At 42.5% G+C, this 19,202-nt stretch overlaps 1 protein-coding gene across 10 annotated transcripts in view; it reads left to right on the top strand.

The window, feature by feature from the left end:
- Positions 1-18,979, top strand: part of RIN2 (Ras and Rab interactor 2) — a 44,617-nt gene extending 25,638 nt beyond the window's left edge. For all 10 annotated transcript variants that reach the window (XM_015856638.3, XM_085542425.1, XM_085542423.1 and 7 more), the window contains 8 exons: positions 255-366; positions 2,042-2,114; positions 2,894-2,985; positions 5,776-6,912; positions 12,342-12,647; positions 13,566-13,697; positions 14,384-14,547; positions 17,103-18,979. In XM_015856638.3, coding sequence (XP_015712124.2) covers positions 255-366; positions 2,042-2,114; positions 2,894-2,985; positions 5,776-6,912; positions 12,342-12,647; positions 13,566-13,697; positions 14,384-14,547; positions 17,103-17,417 — 2,331 coding nt within the window. In that variant the 3' untranslated portion in view covers positions 17,418-18,979. The remainder of the gene's footprint in view (positions 1-254; positions 367-2,041; positions 2,115-2,893; positions 2,986-5,775; positions 6,913-12,341; positions 12,648-13,565; positions 13,698-14,383; positions 14,548-17,102) is intronic.
- The last annotated feature ends 223 nt before the right edge of the window (positions 18,980-19,202 follow it).

Genomic DNA, 19,202 nt, shown 5'->3' with positions numbered 1-19,202 from the left:
CCATAATAAACTTGGTGTTATGTATCTGTTACAGCAAGATGAAATGCTTTTCTAAACTGCTGACTGCTGTTTTGCACCAACCTGTTGGATCTGGTAGATTCCTGTATTGAATTGAATTAAATTATGAGGTGTGTTATAAAGAATATCAGTGATCATGAGATTATTACAGTTCCTTCTGTAGTCAGATCTGTCACTATTAAGGCACCCGTGATGAAGCTAAAATTGTATCTATCTCTTTCCTTTCTCTACAACAGATATTTTTGGTTAGGAAATCTTCAAAGCTGCTGAAGAAGGTCATATCTCTGCGTCTGCCAGGTGACTCTGGGTCCTGCCTGAAGGAATTTGCAATAAAAGAAAGCACATACAGTAAGTTCTAAAGAATTTTCATCTATTTGCCTCCTGGTATGAGCCAGGAGTAGTCTGAATTGGCAAAACCCACAGCAGAAAACAGTCACATTCATACGTTGGTCACTCCAAAAGTAATGACTCCTTCTTCCACGTCAACTACAACCGCCACAAAGAGCATAATCAAACTGTTTGATAGAGTAAATTCTCATCTACAGGATGCTGTTTTTCAAAATAATTGCCCCCATTAGCTCCGCACTTCTGCCAACAAAATAATGGAATGTTTCTATCATGGCGTTGATTTGGTGACTAATTGGTAACGAGGGGTAATTAACCACTTGTGCAGGAACACTGGCTTTTAATGCTGTCTCCTACCAATGAATTGTCCTCATATTTTCATATTATACTTAGATTCTGTACTCCCTGTCTATAAATTTGTGTTCCTTTTTGTAAATGAAGTAAATAAGTGGGTTTAAACCCTTTGACAAATCAGCTTCTGATTCCCTACCCTCCAGCAAATGCATGTTATCTTTTAAGAGCACAGTTTTACCACAAGGGGGAAGTATACACTGGTTTTTTACTCACCATTCTTAGTTGAGGTTTTCAACACAGTCTGGGATCTGAACATACGTCCCTTCTTAACAATCTTTCCCCCTGCCAAGATCATCTGCCTGTTGACTACCTGCAGTGTTAGTGCATCTCCTAAAACAAATCCCTTTACTTGGGTACACGAATGGCCAGCTTGGCCTGTTATTCAGTGTAATGGTTTGGTAAAAGAGGAGTACCTGACTTTGCTCAGGTTCATGTCATGCAGACTTCAGGTTCCAGCATCAGTGAACATGGCTTTGGGGAGCTGACCTTGCAGCATGGAGTACTGATAAAATTGCATTGCTTCTGCTCACCAAGAGGCATTGCCAGCATAACCAAAGCTTCTGCATGGCTTCTGTCTTCTACCAAGCCAGGAGCTCTGCCTGATTTCAGTCTGAGTATTTTAAGCTTCTGCAGCGCTAGAAGTACTTTCCTTGAGAGATGAATTTCAAACAAATTCCTCTGCCTGCAGAACTGGAACTGTGTGTGCACCAAATTCACCCGTCTCATTTAGGCTGAAGAATAAGACTTCATATTCAACCCTTTGTAGAAGTTGTCTTTGTAGAAGTTCTTCAGGACCAGCATTTGGTCTTAAGACCAAATAAGATGCCTGTCGTCTGGCACTGTTGTATTTGGTAAATGATCTTTCTTCAGTGCCTTGGTCTCAGACATGTGCAGAGGTAGAAGATTTGGCCTGTGTCAGTGTAGGAGCTTCTCCTTGATATCTTTCAGTCCTTGGGTGAGATTTCTCACTGGAATCAATGAGATTTAAGCACTTTAGTAAACAGGTAAAGCCTAAGTCGTTAATATTTCCCCCCCAAACATGTGTGCAGTTCTAATAACACTGGATCTGTTTCCCGGGAGTCAGACCACATGTTTGGAATGCAGAAACCCACCCCCAAGTCTGTCTGTTATTTCTGAAACAAGCTGTAGCAATGACATGTACTCTTCCTAACACTTGTTCTTAATTAGCCATATAGTATCAAGTTTGATGGTGTAAACTTACTAACTCTAGGGGGAGAAATAGAGATGTTTACATATACTTAAGCTTTTCAAAGATAAAGTGGATAGATGTGTGATTCTTTACCTGTTGTAACTTTCTTTGCAGCATTTTCCTTAGAGGGGTCTGGAATAAGTTTTGCTGATTTATTCAGGCTCATTGCTTTCTACTGTATTAGTAGGTAAGATGGTTTTATATTCCATGGGAATCTATTTGCTGTCATTTACTCTTAATTATGTATAGGTACTTATACTACTGGTTTAGCAGGTGCTGTTGCTTGAGGGTATGTTAGTACCTGTGAGGTGGGCAAGAGGCACGCTGTTGGTACTCGCATGGTGTACACAGGGATAAAGTAGTTCTATCCCTTAAAAACTGAAACATTCTACACTAGATCTGGCTTGTGTTGTTGTTCACCATTCATGCATCTCCCTTTGAGAAACTGAATGTGAGAAAAGATGAAGACTTTCTTATATGTTTTTTCAGCCCAGAGCAGAGTAGGACTGGTACATCCTACCTTAGAAGTGTTTAGGGTAGATGCCAAAGTATTCATTTAGATTTTTAATCTGAGAACTGGTATGCAAGTTGGTGATCAGTTAACAGCATATTCAAAAGATAGCATTAAGGCTGATAGCATTTTGCATCTCACTGGCATACTTGTAAAAAAGGAGATGTAAGAGACTCTGCTGCAACAGGAGAAAATATAGGGTGGAGGGGCTGTGGAAGTGAGCCCCAGAAGAGTACTGGGAACTTGAAACTCATGTGTACTTCACACTAGTTTTCAGTGTGAAGGAATCCTGGCACTGGTAAAATTTTCACCATGCACTGTTTGTTTAAGGCTCTCATTACCTGCTTTAGCTCAAGGAGGAAGTAGGAACTGGATCTCAGCCTGTGTTGAAAACAAAGTATTTTAAAACTTTGGATGTTGTTGTGAAAACCATTTACTTTTATGTTCCACAACAGGGATGTCCTTCCATTCACCCTGAAGTTGCCTCATGCTATTGCTGCAGCAAAGACAGAAGCTGAACTTGAAGAGATTGCTCAGCTTGGACTGAGTAAGTAGTCATCTACATATATGACATTCCCTGTAGCATCATTATAAGCTTGAGGAGATAATCTGTCCATAAATGGTTCATGTTTGTCAGTGATGATCCAGATTTCAGTGGAAAAGCATCTTCTCTTACTGGGGTGGCCAAACCTTGTACTTGCCAAGCAGTTACCTTGGTGCTCTTCCTTCTTTATCTTCTGTGATATTCATGTCTCTGTTAGTGCTGTTTCCTTCCTTCCTTTTCTCCCTCCTCATTGTAGCCCCTTATGTTGCTGCAAAGCAAGTCTAAAAATCCTCAGGCAAACATTTGATGCAGCTTGTCCTCCAAGGGTGAGTGTTGGCTGCAGGCTCACATAGCAAGCACTAGCTGGATAATTAGCTGTAGCTGATGGAATAGTGTAGGAACTGAGATTCACTATTAATAAACCCCTCTATTCAGACTGACACGTGATTATTTATTTTAGGAGGGCAATGTCAACATCTGTGGCTTCATGCAGTAGCATGTGAATAAAAGGAGGGGTGTATACATAACATCTACAGAACATATCCATGCATGTTGGTTCGGTTAAAAGTAGCACAATTGCTGCATCCAATTAAAGGCTCAGTGTAAAATGCACTTTGAGCTTGCAGCAGATACAAAGGCTGGCAGGATTTGAAACATGGGCGCAACCCAAATGAATCACTGAGCAACTCCTGCAAAGTGCTGAATGGCCTCATTTCCTTTGGCAGGAAGGGAGGGTTAGACTGGGCAGTCTTCTGTCCTGGTTGATTTTTGAGTCATCTTTAATTCACAAGTGGACCCTCAGTAAATCAGGGGTTATCACAAGGTTCTCTAGGGCTATTTTGCATACACAGGGCAGGTGTTGCATTGCTTTGCATTTTGTCTCGCTGTATTGGCTGACTATCAGGAATTGTTTGAGAGAAGAAGTCTTCTGCACTTCTTGTCTGCAAAGTGAGGCGGTTAAATGGAAGTGTGGATTGTAGTGTGGATACACACTAATATTTAACTGCTGATAAGGTAAATATTTGGAAAATAAATGATCTGACTGAGATGTAGGGTGATGGAAATGGTCTCCCAATGACACCTCGGAGACCCTCAAGGATCATCTGAGTAACTGGTGGAGGAGATTGATGATGCTGAGCAAGCTGTCCAGACTATCCACACTCTTTGTCCTCAGTTCTTGAAAGCAGCGTGGTTTACTTACTCTTGGACCATTTGTCTGTGTCTGGTGTATTGTTTCTTTATGCTAAGTATTCCCTTTGAATACTGAGGAGGAGATTGGACTAGCCTTTAACTATGTGGTGGTTGCATTTGGGATCCATTATGTGCTACATACCAGGTTAAGTTTGAGGTTCCTGTGAGCAAATGCTAAGCAGCAAAGTTGGATTTTCAATGGTTTTCTTGGTGTCCACTTGCAAAACAGCCCACAAAAGTGAGCTCTGTGATGCTGTGGACCCAAGAAATGCTAAAAAAAAAATTCCCAGGGACCCTTCCTATTAACCGTGAGCTTTGCTTATGCAACAAGCAGGCACAGAAGAAAACATTCTGCTCCTGTTAGAGCCCTTTCATGCTTCAGATTCTTTTGGCCTCTCCTGCTGTTTCACCTGTAGCAGTGTTTGTTTACATGGTACATGTTTGTAACAGCTCACGTGCTATGTGTGCTGCAGGCAGGATGCAGAGTCACGGTGCCAGGATGAGAAAGCAAAACAGGAATGTTGTGTGACTCTGTAAGGAAAATGTATTTCCTCACATATGTTCTATGGCTGTGGCATGTGCCACGAGCTGCTGCTTATCTTCTGCCCATAGGTAAGGTACAGGTGTCAGGCATGGACCTACCATGGGTATTCATGCCCTTGGGCCCACATTTACTCAGTGATCAGCTTATGGTATCATAACACTCCAGGAGAAGGGGCCTTGCAAAGACTGGCCAACAGAGCAAAGCCTTCCTCTGCTGTTCTTCACTTGTTTTGGTGCAGTGGTTATTCCTGAGGGCTTGTCTGGTTTCAGTCCCTGTACTTTTACAAACTGATAGGCTTTACTGTTGACTCAGTTTCACAAACTTGCTGACGCTTTGCTGGGCTAAGAGGCAGCAGCTGAAATTTGCTGTTTTAGCACAGGTTTTTCACACTGCGGTGGTGTGGGATGGCACGTTCGGTCTAATTACGTGCTGCTGAGTGTCTGAAACTTCAGACAGACTGTGTCACCACTGCAAACACGGGGCTGCAGGGCAGCTCTCTTTAAGACACCAGCAATTGTTCTGCGTGGCTGAAGCCTGCGTGCACCCAGTGCAGCTGAATGTGAGCTATCTTTACATTAGTTTGTTCTTTTTAAGAGGAAACCAAACCAATATTTTTGTTGAGTTATTTTAAGAGGCAGATGGAGTTGATCAGCCCAGTTCTGTTCTCTTTAGTGGAGTGGATTTATTAATACCAGCTGAGGCTCTAGCCTTACCCTGACTGAGATGCTAGTAATGAGATCATGCTCATTTTAGCCTCCTATTCATAAGGGTTGCTGTGTTACAGTATCCATTCCTTTCTTTGGTGCTCAGCTAACTTTTAAGCCTAACTCTGTGCTCTGATTTGAAGCTATGCAATTCTTAGGATACGTATAAATGAGTACAGCATGCAGTTACATCTGGTTGTGCTTTCAGAGGTTCGGTAGTTTTTTTTCTTGAATTAATAAAAGCTTGTCTGAGTTTCTTATTACGTGAAGCTGGTTATGTAGAGCTGAATGTTCTGAAAGCCATCTGCGTGCTATTTTGCATTCTTATACTAATGCAATGCTGATTTTTTTCAGACTTCTGGAGCTCTCCATCTAACAGCAGCCCCTCAGATGCTTCACCTCCCCGTAAGCCTGGGCCTTCAGACAGTGCTTGCAAAGACTCGCGTCAGCTCTGCCTTATAAATGGAGTGCATTCTATACGAACCAGAACGCCTTTGGAACTGGAGTGCAGCCAGACCAACGGAGCTCTGTGTTTCATTAATCCCCTCTTCTTAAAAGTGCACAGCCAGGATGTCACTGGAAGTCTGAAAAGGCAGAGCCTGAAATCTCAGGACGTGAATGGTACTGAGAGGCCTCGCTCCCCCCCACCCCGGCCACCACCTCCTTCTATTAATAGCGTCCTCACGAGTCCACAGCTTTCCAGGACTATAAAGCAGGCGAGCGTGCCAGAAACAGTCAACCATAAGAAAGAGAGAGACTTGGATTTGCTGCAGAGTAAACCAACCCCTATTCCGCCTCCTCGGCTGAAGAAGCAGGCTGTTTGTGCAGAGCTGGAGGGCGGCAGCTCAAAGCCCACGGCCGTAATTCAACCTGCCTGCAATTCTGTGCGTGTCCCCGCAGCCGCTGACGTTGTAGGTGAAACCCCCCCACCTCAGCCAGCTCCAGCGGCTGCCAAGAAGACTGCAGTTAGCAGCTCTGAGTCACACGTACCCTGGAATGGAGGCAGGCAGAGGCTGAGCGACATGAGCATTTCTACCTCCTCCTCTGACTCGCTGGACTTCGATCGGAGCATGCCGTTGTTTGGCTACGAGGGGGACACTAACAGCAGCCTGGAGGATTATGAGGGGGAAAGTGACCAAGAGAGCATGGCACCTCCGTTGAAACCCAAGAAGAAAAGGAACAGTTCGTTTGTTCTCCCCAAGATTGTGAAATCCCAACTACGGAAAGTTAGTGGAGTTTTCAGTTCCTTCATGACCCCCGAAAAAAGAATGATTAAGAAGATTGCAGAGATGTCGCGGGACAAACGCACTTACTTTGGATGCCTGGTGCAGGACTATATCAGCTTTCTCCAGGAAAACAAGGAGTGCCACGTTTCCAGCACAGATATGCTGCAAACAGTTCGGCAGTTTATGACCCAAGTTAAGAACTATTTGTCCCAAAGCTCTGAACTCGATCCCCCAATCGAATCGCTGATTCCAGAGGACCAAATAGGTAAGGAATACCGTGCTGTATTTTGAGGGTAGGCAAACATGTACTCTGTTAATCGTGATACGCTTTTTGCAAGTTTGGAAAGATAGGGTTAATTTTACTGTCAGGATTCAAGACATTGAGTATTTCAGTTGTTAAAAAAAAAATGTTACAAACTCCACAGCAACAAGGCAAAAACCTGGCAACTCACATTGGTGCTACCAAGTTGTTTATAAAAAGGTAGCCTTAAAATATACAGTGATATGATACTGTGATAGGACAGCAGTGATAGGACTCGTTACCCATGATCTTATTTTTAATCTGCAGTGCTAATTTTGCAAGATCTCTTTGTCGGCGTGTGCTTTGCCCCCTCCTTTGGGCTGAAACAGTTGCAATGCTGGCACCAAAACTGGGGCAATTTCAGTAGCACGCTGAGTATGCACAGTAGCTGCAGAACTAGAACTTATTGGAAAGTGGTGACAGTTAAGAGCAGAGAGGCGTTCTATAGCTATTTAATGTGGGAATAAATCTCATTCATCCATTCTTGTTCCCTCCAAGAAAAGCTGCGCATCCCCACAGATGAAACAAACTGAAAAGATAGAGATGAAGGGACAAAATGTATGTAGGAGAAGGGGATGCTAATCTCTGGATTTCTATACCTCTCTGTTGCATGTATGTGGTTATAAAAGGTTGCAGATGAGCTATAGGGTTGAATACGTGTTTCATCAACAGGGATAGACTTGTCTATCCACCAAAGTGAAATCATTGTTGCTGCATAAGATCCCACTGTCCCTCTGTCTTGCTGAGTCTGAGCTGTATTTGTAAAAGAACCTATAAGCCACATTCAGGAGGTAAACATCCCTCGGGGCAAAATAGTTTCCTTGTGAGCTCACTTCAGTCCTAATTTGCTTGTTTTTCTCCTATACCCCAGTGTCCCAGTGCAAAATTGGCAGGATAGTTCTTTCTCTGGCAGTAGAGGGTGGTTTTATGTTGACATTTCAGTCTTTCCTTGACCGAGAGGAAATGCTTCATGTAACCTGAACCTCACTTATGGAAAGTCAAGCAAAAGTAATAAGCAAATATACACTGAGAGTCCTCCAAGTTGAGACTCTTTAGAAGTAGTATATTAAGTAGGTGTTACGTGGAAGAAAAAGGCAATTGGAGCTGGGGTGTTTGGGGCCTTTTCCTCTGCCTTCTGTAGAGTATTGGCAGTTTGACAAGGAATACAGAGCTGTATTTACTAGCAGTTTGGTCTTAGCTTGGTTTAGCTTGTCGTTTTTGTTCCAAGGGTGTGGTTAAGTCAGACTGAGTCTCTGAAGGTTGGAAAAATGTCTGCTGTTAAATGTTCTAGTAGTTGGGAGTAGCTGAAGCTATGAGACATAATAACTACATTGGTTTTCTTCAGTGACAAAGTTAGTTCTGATCGTGTGACCAAATGCAATTAATGTGTAAAGCGGGATGCCTTTAAACAAATGAACTTGCTTTTGAAACAACTGCTGCCTATTGCTGGAGCCTGGAAGCAGCCAGAGTGAATCAGGAGCATCAGATGTTGCTGATCTCAGCAGATAACTATGTGACAGCAAAATGTAGTCGTCCCTGTAGAGAGCTTTTAAAATGCAGCTCTGCCTGCTATCCAGGTTTTTACTTGACTGTTTCAGTACAGAATTGTAGGCCTTCCTGGAGCGGTAGGATTCCCACTGTTGGGATGGAATTAAAGGTATCTGGTTGTTATTGTTCAAGTGTAAATGCAAAACGTATTGAAAGCCAACCACACTTGAATGTGCTGGGCTCACTTTATTCATCCCCTTTCCAGGTCTGGTTTCCAGCCCTGCATTCCCTATGGGGTTGCCTGGTCTATGCACCTCCAGCTGGCTGACCTTGGCACAGTCAAGCCAGGTCTGCTTCCTGCCACTTGACTATGACCTTGCTGTTATTAGCATGTCTCAATGGGGGGGACGTTATTTTCTCACACCCCATCAAAATAGTCATGGGACTCTGAAATTCAGTTTTTCTTCCATGACGTGCTCAATCGCTTTTCATCTTGTGCGTTTTTCTTTGCCCTTACACTCTTCTTGTGGAGTGTCGGTGTTTTACTTCAAGTGTTTCTTGTTTGGCAGTAAACAGTTGGTGAGTTCTCAGCAAGTGCAGCATTTTATGTACATATTCACGTACCCTCCTTATAATAGCCACAGCTAGACAATATTTCCCTTATTTGCTCATTGAAAAGCTGCACAGAATAGGGTTGGGGGTCTCAAAAAAGTCAAGATACAGACAACCACTTGCTCTTCTTCCATGGCTGTTATCCTAAAGGAATTAGAACAGTATGCCATTTTTTCTTCTTGAAAACCTCTGGTTGGCTGAGCTTTAGCACTGTGCTATTTCCAGGTGCTTATGTGTTTCTGTTCTTTTTTTTTTCCCCTTCCATGTTTGTTTATCCTTGCACCCTTCCATGTTGAGTTGAGTGGCTTCCCCATCAGTTACCACTCTCATTAGAATAATAGAATGACTAAGGTTGGGAAAGACCACTGAGGTCACCAACCCCAGCCCACCCCACCGTGCCCACTGCCCACATCCCTCAGTGCCACATCCCCACGGCTCTGGGACACCTCCATGGACGGTGACCCCACCACTCCTGTGCAGCTGTGCCACTGCATCACCGCTCTGTGGAGAAGGAATTGTTCTAACAGCCAACCTGAACCTCCCCTGGTGCAACTTTAAAGCCGTTCCTGTCACAGTTACCTAGAAAAAAAGGCTGACCCCCATCTCACTGCAGCCTCCTTCCAGGTCACTGAAGAACACTTCTCCAAAGTAAGCAGGAAGCAGTGGTAAAAACATTGAGCAGAGGCAGTGGGTCTGGTTTTCCCATTCCTTGCCATCCCTTTGATTTGTTCTGTAGCTTTCCCTGTTCCTTTACTACTGCTTTTTTGAAGAGAGGACTCATTTACCATGCAGCCATAACATGAGCTTTGAACAGCCCACAGCTTGTCTGATGAAAGCAAAACAAACCTAGAACAAATGTGTCTGTGACTCACTGGTGTGCTTTCTGCAGGCAAAGCAAAGGAAGGTTCATCTCGGAGACCATTTTCTTCCCTAGTCTTTCAGATTCTGCCACTGCACAGGGCTGTGCAGGATGTGTGGGTGTGTGAAGCCTTACTTCCAAACACTGCTCCTTTTGAGGACGTCCCTGTCTGCTCCGTGGGCTAAGCTATGTGTCAGTGCTGACATCTGCCAGGAGCTGGGCGCTTGGCCATCATGTAGGTCACGCTGAAAGTAATGCCTCCTGTTTATTTCTATAGAAATGACAACAGCTACAAAGAGCTCATTAACACTATTTGACAGAGCAAATTCTCAATTACAGCACGTTATTTTTCAGCACAGTCGCCAGCATTAGCTGTGTATTTCACCAGCGATGAACAAGAGCCTGCATGACTCTCTTGCAAGATCTGCATCAGTGGAGATGGCGTACCAAAGCAACCCTTTGCTTTTAGCATCCCAGGCAATGCTTTTTGCAATGGACAAGTTGGTAGTGGGGAACTGAGAGTGCAATTTGAGGCAGCGAGGATTGCAGGAGGGCATGTAAGGACACTGGCTGTTACTGATATGTTGTCTTTAAAATCAGAGCTGTGTGGTTTGCAGTGGAAAAAATAAAACAGCATGTCAGCGTCGGATACAGATGTGCTTCCACAAGTCACAACGAAACTAGCTGGCTGGCCTTACAATTCATTTATCAAAGCACTTCCAGTTCCCATTTTGAGGCTAGAGGCTTATTTTTAAAGATCATTTCAGGAACATTAAGTGATTCTTAAACTATATATATATATATTTCCGTTCCTTTTCTTGTTGTTTTTGAGTCTGAGGAGCAAATGTTAAGTTCTGAAACACTGCTGGAGCCTATTGGACATCTGAGATGGTTTTGTTGGGTGTTTGAAAAGAGTTGGCTTTTTTCTGCAGTAAACATGAATTTGCTGATTCGTGTCTTGGAAAAACACAAAGAGGTTAACTTAAAGGATCAATGCTCTGTTGGCAACCTGGAGATGTTATAGTGCTAATTATTGTTTGGATATTATTAATGGATGATTATGTGGAGTGCTGTGTCCATTTGTAGGGTTTGACGTGGCTGTGTAGCTCTACTAAGTAAATAGATAAGGATAATTTGTTGGAAATGCTGCCACTTGGGGTCTGATTGGTGGCTCTGGTTGGATGGGAAGCTGGATCTGCCTTTCACTTAGTATGACGGTCCATGGCCATAAAGGAAATCAGGAACATCAAGGCTACATATGAAGCACAGGGACTACAAGAGGGGATTAAAAAAAGAGCTAAGAAATTAAAACCCAAAAAGAAAAAAGGCCTTAACAAGGAGAACGAAAAAACATCTGAAAGAATAAAGCGAGGAAAACAGAATTAGACAAAACTTATTGGAAATAAGAAATGCCAAGCCTTAGAAATGGTTTGGAGCTTTAATGTTCCAAGTGGCGGCTGTGCTCTCTGCCTGCCTGAGGTTCCAGGCCTGCCTGCATCAAGCTGAAGGGCTTTCTGTTTCCTTTGTGCTCATGGGGTTTGTGCATGGTACAGATGATTTGTGTGAGCTAATTATTAACGTAAGCCATGTCATAGGGATACTGAGCGGTGGAGGGGAAATTAGCTTATAAAATACAGGTTGGCAGGGAAAACATTTAGCCAAAGACTTTTCTCTGTTGATGTGGTCCATGCTTTGAACATAAGAGACTCTTAAAGAAAAACTGGAGTAGAACAGGAATATAAAGAAGAACAAGTGGCTGTGCCACGTGCACGCTATTGCCCAACAAAGAACTTCAAAGTTGATGACAAAGCTGGATGCAGGCTTGCGTGATGAAATCTCAAGCAAGACAAAAATACGGCTTAGTTTTCATTTATAGTTTAAGGCCCGTAATCTTTCAGAGTTCACAAAGAGCTGACAAAGCTGAGTCAAGTTTTTAGGAGACTTTGATTGAATTGTAGTTTTCAAACAGTGCTCAAAGAATGGGTTTTCTTGCCAAAGCAGATAAGAGTTATGGTTTTGGCTGTGTTTTATTTGAAGTTTGGGAGTTAGTCGAAGCCTACAGCAAAACGAAACTCACATTCCTGGCCAACAGAAGAAAAAAAGCCGAGTGGAGCTGCAGCTTGTTGTTCTTTTTGGGCTCAGTCTGTGGGTTTGGGGTTTTTTGGGTTGTTTTTTTTGTGGTGTTTTTTTTCCTGCTTGTTTGCTTCTGTTGTTGTTTACCAGATTGTGGTAAATGAAAATGAAATACAGATTCTGTTCTGCGTCTTTGTTTTCTTGTTAACAAACATCTGGAAACTCAGCCTGGATAATAAATAAGTCTTGGCAATTGTGGGGCTTTTTTTCCTCTCTGCAATATCTGTCTTGGGAATGGTTATATTAACTCTAGCACTGCTCTAGAGGAGGAAATCAACTGGCCTTGTGTTTCCCGTTGCAGATGTTGTCCTGGAGAAAGCCATGCATAAATGCATTCTGAAGCCATTGAAGGGTCACATAGAAGCGATGCTGAAAGAGTTTCATACTGCAGATGGTTCTTGGAAACAGCTAAAGGAAAACCTGCAGTTGGTCCGGCAGAGGAATCCTCAGGAACTGGGTGTGTTCGTTCCAACACCAGACTTCGTGGATGTTGAAAAGATTAAAGTCAAGTTCATGACCATGCAGAAAATGTACTCACCTGAAAAGAAAGTCATGCTGCTGCTGAGAGTTTGCAAACTGATTTATACAGTTATGGAGAATAACTCAGGTATGGTGTTTCTTGTGGTTCAAGCTCGCTGAGCTCCAAACCTGAGGTTGTGTTTGAATGTAGGAAGCTAAACCGCTTGGTTTTACCAACATACATCTTGTCCTAGAGCTCTCAAAGCGTGTCACCTTGTCTTTTTGAGAGGTATTCTTCCTCCCTTCTTCTTTCCTGTTATCTCTAATGCATCTGGCAGCACGCCTGCAGATTCAGTGTGAAGTAGATTTGTGAAGCAGCTTAAAATAGTTAAGTAAGTAGAAATCTTTTGCTTAACTTGTACATTTCCGGTACTGCCAGAAAGGCTGTCCTGTGTGTGAGCACTGAGTTCAACACTGAGTCTAAGTGAGTATTTGTCTGGAAAGTTGTAATTGAGGATGCACCCAATATTTCAGTGTAGTAATTAAGTGCAACATGCGATAAAACAACTACAGTATGCAAGAAAACTACTGCAAGGGTTCTATGTTAATGCATAGGTGCTACTCTTTTGCCTGGAGACTATAGTACACTGCTATGGTAGGTCATGAGCTAATGTGAGCAGTGCCGCTCATAGGGTAAGCTTTTCCCTAAGCAAATAAAAGCTGCAGGTGGAAGGCAGCTTGTTTTCGAAGTGGACACTGAATCTGAAGTTGGACATGGTGCTGATCGAAGTGCATTTAGGTTCAAGGTCCTGCCCAACTTATATTCTTTGCAAACTTCTGCATTTTAAAGTGCATCTGTAAACCTTGGCCTGACAGGGTTCATGTGAGTGTTGGTCTCCTGCCTTTTGAGTTCCAAATGACATTCTCTTTGCCACACACTGATAACAGAAGACTGCAGAGCAATGCAAACATATTGATCAGAAAAGCAGCAAAATCATTCCTTACTTTCAAGTGATGAACCTGAGAAAAAGGTGAAGTTTGCCTATCCTTATTTCCTTCACCACAGGGAGGCTGTATGGAGCTGATGACTTCTTGCCTGTGTTGACGTATGTAATAGCTCAGTGTGACATGCTGGAGCTGGATACTGAAATTGAGTACATGATGGAATTGCTGGATCCATCTTTGCTGCATGGAGAAGGTAACGTTTATTTTTTATTAGAACTGGGTGAAGGGCACGGGAAGGGAGATTTTGCATCACTATACAGTATCTTTACTTCATTCAAGTAGGAATACTTTCAAAGGGAATCCTGACGCCAGTAGCATCATTTAAGTAAGAGTTGGTGTGCTTGCAGCATATAAGCTTGAATGACCAGGGGTATGTACTGGTAAATACTACCTTATGAGGGAATATTTTGGTTCCGGCCAAGAAGGAGGAGCCATCCTGACTTGGCAAGCAAGCACATGCACTGTGCAGATGCCAAATATGTTTTATCTTTCAATGCCTGAAAATATCCCGAGGGTATTTATAGGGCTGCAGCTTTCAGTTAAGTTGTGACATGTCATGAAGGTTGGCTCAGGTACTTAGTAAAAACTTCTTGGAGAAGTCTTTGCCAGGCCAGTGCTTTTAAGAATGCATCCCCTTCAATGATCTTTTGATCACGAGTTAGAAACTGTTTCACTGCTTGATAATGTGGACTGTGTCTAACTACTACATCTCTCTTAGCAACTAAGAAGATGCTGTCCAATATTTAGCAGGTTAATGAGTTGTTTTGATGTATTATTATTTTGACAGTAGGATACAGGGACTATCACGTACGTAAGAACTGTGTTTGCAGTATTGTGCTTGTGACTGCTCTGAAGTTCTTCCCTTGCTGTCCTTCACAGGAGGCTATTACTTGACAAGCGCTTATGGAGCACTTTCGCTGATCAAGAATTTCCAGGAGGAACAAGCTGCCAGGCTGCTAAGTTCAGAAGCCAGAGATACTCTCAGGCAGTGGCACAAGAGGAGGACGACTAACAGGACGATACCTTCGGTTGATGATTTTCAGGTAGAACTCAGGGCTTAAGCAGAAAAGTCAAGAATAATTATTATGTTGGAAATCCCCATTTGAGAGTTGTGATTCGTTACGATTGCCCTGGGGTGTATGAGGTAACTGGGTTGTAGCAGTGCTGAGAATAGGGCTGGCAAATTTTCCTCGGTTCTGAAGTCTTTGTACTTTATAACAGGGTTCAATTACGATGTCTGGAGAAAGTAACAAATATGTTTTTCCCAGCCACCCTTCTATTTAAATCACTCGGAACGTGGACAAACTGAATCATATCTCTTAATTTAGCTTTTTTATATGTTCTACTGCTAAAAAGAACAGATCTGGAACGCCAGTGGTATGTGAATCAGCACAGCTCCCCAGTAACTCATGGTGGCATACAGCAGGTGGCAGAGTGGAGAGGTGGGAGGAGTAGTTGTCTGCAGTTTTAAAGTCAGTGTAAGGAGTGGTGTTCTATAACATGGATGTCTTCATGTTTCTTTGTCCGTTTCTTACTGCTCTTTCAGAGTAGGTCAGTAACTTCAACTGAAGAATAACAAAAGTTGCAATTATTTCATCTTTAAAAATCGGGCCTACGTGTTTTTCCACATAAAACCATGGGATTCTGAAGTGAGGAAGATGATGTAATCAAGAAGGAAGAATTAACTTATTTGTTTTCAATTGTATGTGGTTCACAGCACGAAGTTTCTAGTGACAACCATTAATTATTTATGACATAATTAAGCACTTGAAAAGTGAAGGTGTGGGATAATCCAGAAGGTAATGAATCCTTTCAGCTCAGGCTTCTTCTGCTTTACCAGCGTCCATATAAAGAGCTACAGATCAACGCTGAACAGGAAGGAACTGAGAAAAGAAGCAGTCTTGTGCAATTCCTCTCTTAAGAGGAGAGCTAGTCAACAGAAGTACCAAACCACAGCCAGTGCACTAAGCCGGTCCATCTTACTGGGATCTGTTCTTTATTGTGCTTACCTGTATGAAGGAAGAGTCTCAGCCTACTTGAATCTGATGTTCTTTCTCACAAAATGCTGCGCTGTAGGAAAATCCACCTTCTTGGGTCTCTGCTGGATGGTTAAATCACAGAAGATTCTTTGGCAGGATCTTGCATTCCACTTACTCTTCCCTTCCGCAGCAAGTCAACTTCAGCCAACCTAACCATACATCTGGGTGCTGTGCTGGGTCTGGGAGGATGCAGGGGTAGTTGTACAAGGCACTGAAGTTGTACGCTGCTTCTTCTGTTGTCCCTCTTAAAAGAGAGTCTTTGCTGCCTATTCAGAATGCCACTTGTCCATTTTCTTTCTCTGCATCCTACAGTCCTTGAAATGAAGTACCTTTCCTATGACAAGGCATTATGTGACTTCAGCTCAAATAATTCTCCCATCAAACCAGGATAGACTCACTGTGCTTCTACAATGCAGCCTATTGAAACTCGAAGACCTTCGTTCTCCATTCCTCAAAGGGCAATCGAAAGCAGAAATCCCATAACCTGATGAGGATTAAACACAACTTCCCAGTACTTCATAAATAATTTTAACACTATGGTCTATGGGCAAGCTTTGGCCTCTCCTTGGAGCATTCCTACCTGCATGAATGCACATGCATTTAAAAACACACCTTCTGTGCGTTAAGTACATTAGAAATTAAAACTGGAGTGTGCAGTGCTGCTTTTTTTTCTCCCTACTTCTTCAGGTTTGGCATACTTGTTCTGTTTAGCATTCAGACAGGTAACAGCTCACTCATCAAGCAGGTCTTTCTCACTTTCCTAGTTTGCTTTAGACAGTCTTCGATTCTAATTATTTGTTATTATGTGTTACGTCAGACATGTGGGATTATGGCAATTTCAACAGAGGAAAACAAGATGCAGCTTTTGCCTCAAGATCATCTAAATTTAGTGAAATGCAGCAAAGTCAATTCATTCTTTCTGCAACATCTCTTTGTGCCTTATTCGGCATCCTACAGAATTTGTCATATCAAACTCAGACACTGATTAACTCAAGAGAAATGTCCTACATGAGGCTGGATTACCTGGTGCGTGCTACAGCATCAGGGTGCAGAGAGATGCTTATCACGTAGTAGCTCGTGGTGACACCCTTGTCTTCTTAAAACTAGAGGGGGCTTTTTTTCTGCTTCTGACTAATATATCATGTGAAGTTTTCTGCTGTAGTGACCCAGCAGTGGCATCACTGGCATCTTCTTGGGTGTGCTGTATTTTGCTTTTCAGCATTTTGTTTGCTGTTAAAGCCTAATGTGAAGTCGTGTTAAAATCACCGGGGTTTTCCATACGTCTTTAGGGCTGTATCTGTTCACTCCTAGTCACAGAGCTAAGAATGCAGAGCAAGGAAAGAGGGATGTTGGCTTGCTAAGTTTCAGTTATGCCAGCTGCAGATTTGCCAGTTTCACCACCAACACTGCATTTCATGGGGTGGTCAGAATTGACAGGAACCAGTGGCATGTGTTTCACAACTAGAACACAAGGCACTTTGGTGTTCATTGCTGACTCTTGAATTTTCAGAGGATGTTTGGTGTTTTTTTCTGACATCTGTTTTCTCATCATCCAACAGAACTACCTTCGAGTTGCATTCCAGGAAGTGAACAGTGGATGCACAGGAAAGACCTTACTAGTAAGACCGTATATCACTACAGAAGACGTATGCCAGCTCTGTGCTGAGAAGTTCAAAGTGGACAACCCAAAAGAATACAGCCTCTTTCTTTTTGTTGATGACACCTGGCAGCAACTGACGGAAGACACCTACCCACAGAAGATTAAGGCTGAGCTGCACAGCCGTCCGCAGCCCCAGGTCTTTCACTTTGTCTACAAGCGCATTAACAGTGATCCATACAGTGCCATTTTTCAGAACGACGACTCTGCCTCTTAAAGCCAGCAACTTACACTTTAACTTCTGTTTGCTTACCTGTTGAAAATAACCTTGTTGGCTCCCCACCTTAGGAGCTGAAACAGTCTATGCAGGTTTTAAACCATAAATGCCTAGCAAAATGTGTGCAGACACATCTAGTGTTGCTTAGAAAAGACAATATGTGTAAACCGTGCTAGTTGTGCACAATATTCCACCAGAGCGTTTGAGTAAGCAGCCCACGAAGCTGAATTTCTTGTACCACAGACTTGCTTGAAATGAAACATATTATACTGTGGCCCTCTGCAGTTCTTTCTGCTGTAGTATGCCAAAATCTATTTTCTTACACTCGTCCTTTAGCCAAATGTCAGTTTGATTTTAAATATACATACGTTAGATAATTACTTCAGCAAACTCTCTGGTGTGTGCTCAGTTTCACCAGCGTGAGTTGGACAAGACTGTCCGATGCAGGGCATCAGTTAGCTCATTACCTGGATGATTGCATCCTTTTCTAATTGTTTTTTTGTTTTTTATTACAGAAAAGCTCCATGTTTTTATATATATTTCCTAGAAATTTTATAGCAGTTGCAGGTAAACTGTCAGGGTTGTTTTTTAAAATATTTTTTTAACTATAAAATATTCTATAATTATGCATGTGATTTTAACACTTAATATACAAGAATAAATCTCTTGCTGGTTTTAGAGTATTGCATTAAAAGTCTCTTTGGTTCCTCTTCTTTTCCTGTTACAGGAGAGTTTATGACATATCTGTTATGCTATGAAGATTGTAACGTTGGCACTGGTGATTTCAGTGCCTTTATCAGAACGTTAGGTACTGTTATCCGGATTGTTGTTTATATGCATTGTGTTAGATAGAACTGGGTGGTTGGAAGGGGAAGTTGAAAGAAGAGGATGTGGAGAAGGGGCAGAGAAAGAATTTAAGAACCGAATTTGGGATTAAAATGTGTTAGTCTGCTGGTTCAGGCTCCTTGCAGAAAATGAGCAAAGGTTGGCAAGGAATTTAGGTGTAAACCTTTGTGTAGATTTGCAGAGGGATTTGACAGCACCTCTCCCAGATACTGCTGGTGTTAGCAGAGGGTTAGATGTATTTGTACATTGAATGAGAACACTAACCATTTTGTATAGTCTGTCAGCACCATCAAGACATGTTTTGGACTGGAGAGTATGTTGTAGCATTTCATGACTCTTAGGTTACTCAGTAGGTGACATGCGAAGGTCAGAGTCCTACGTGTACAAAGATAAAATGGTATTGAATATGTGTGTTCTGTAGGCTTGTGCAAGATAGCTGGTGCTGTGGGTGATGCTGTGGGTCCTACTCAAGTCACGTAGGGCTGTTTTTGTGTTGTTTTTTATCCTAGAGAGACGTGGAGTTCTCTCCAGGTCCTTTGTGGGCAGATGATTGCAGAAATACATCACAAGCAACACGTGTATTGTACATACAAAGACCTGTAGCATTTGTAATGTTAGTTTGCCATGTATTTGAAACCCCTGGCACATGTTGTATTTCATTTTGTAAAAGGCAAATGGTGAATTTTGCACATAATACATTGTAATACTGAATTCAATTCCGGATGTGTGCTGTGATTTTTTTGTAATTTCTTTTCATTCTTAGGAATTGTTGACACTTCAGGATGTTTTGTGTTGTGCTGTTGCTCCTTTTCCAAGCCTTTGCCAAGGAAGGATGCAGTAACTGTGCTACATCAAATAGTTTGTGAGGATCTCAATACATGAAGTAATTTTGCTTAAGAAGACCAAAATAGAAGAGTAACAGTGATATTAGTTAGCAGC

Source organism: Coturnix japonica, chromosome 3 (assembly GCF_054131305.1).
Source record: "Coturnix japonica strain WE chromosome 3, WE-NBRP24, whole genome shotgun sequence".
Lineage (NCBI taxonomy): Eukaryota > Metazoa > Chordata > Aves > Galliformes > Phasianidae > Coturnix > Coturnix japonica.
Note: the sequence above shows the minus strand (reverse complement) of the source record. Positions and strands in the feature narration are given on the sequence as shown.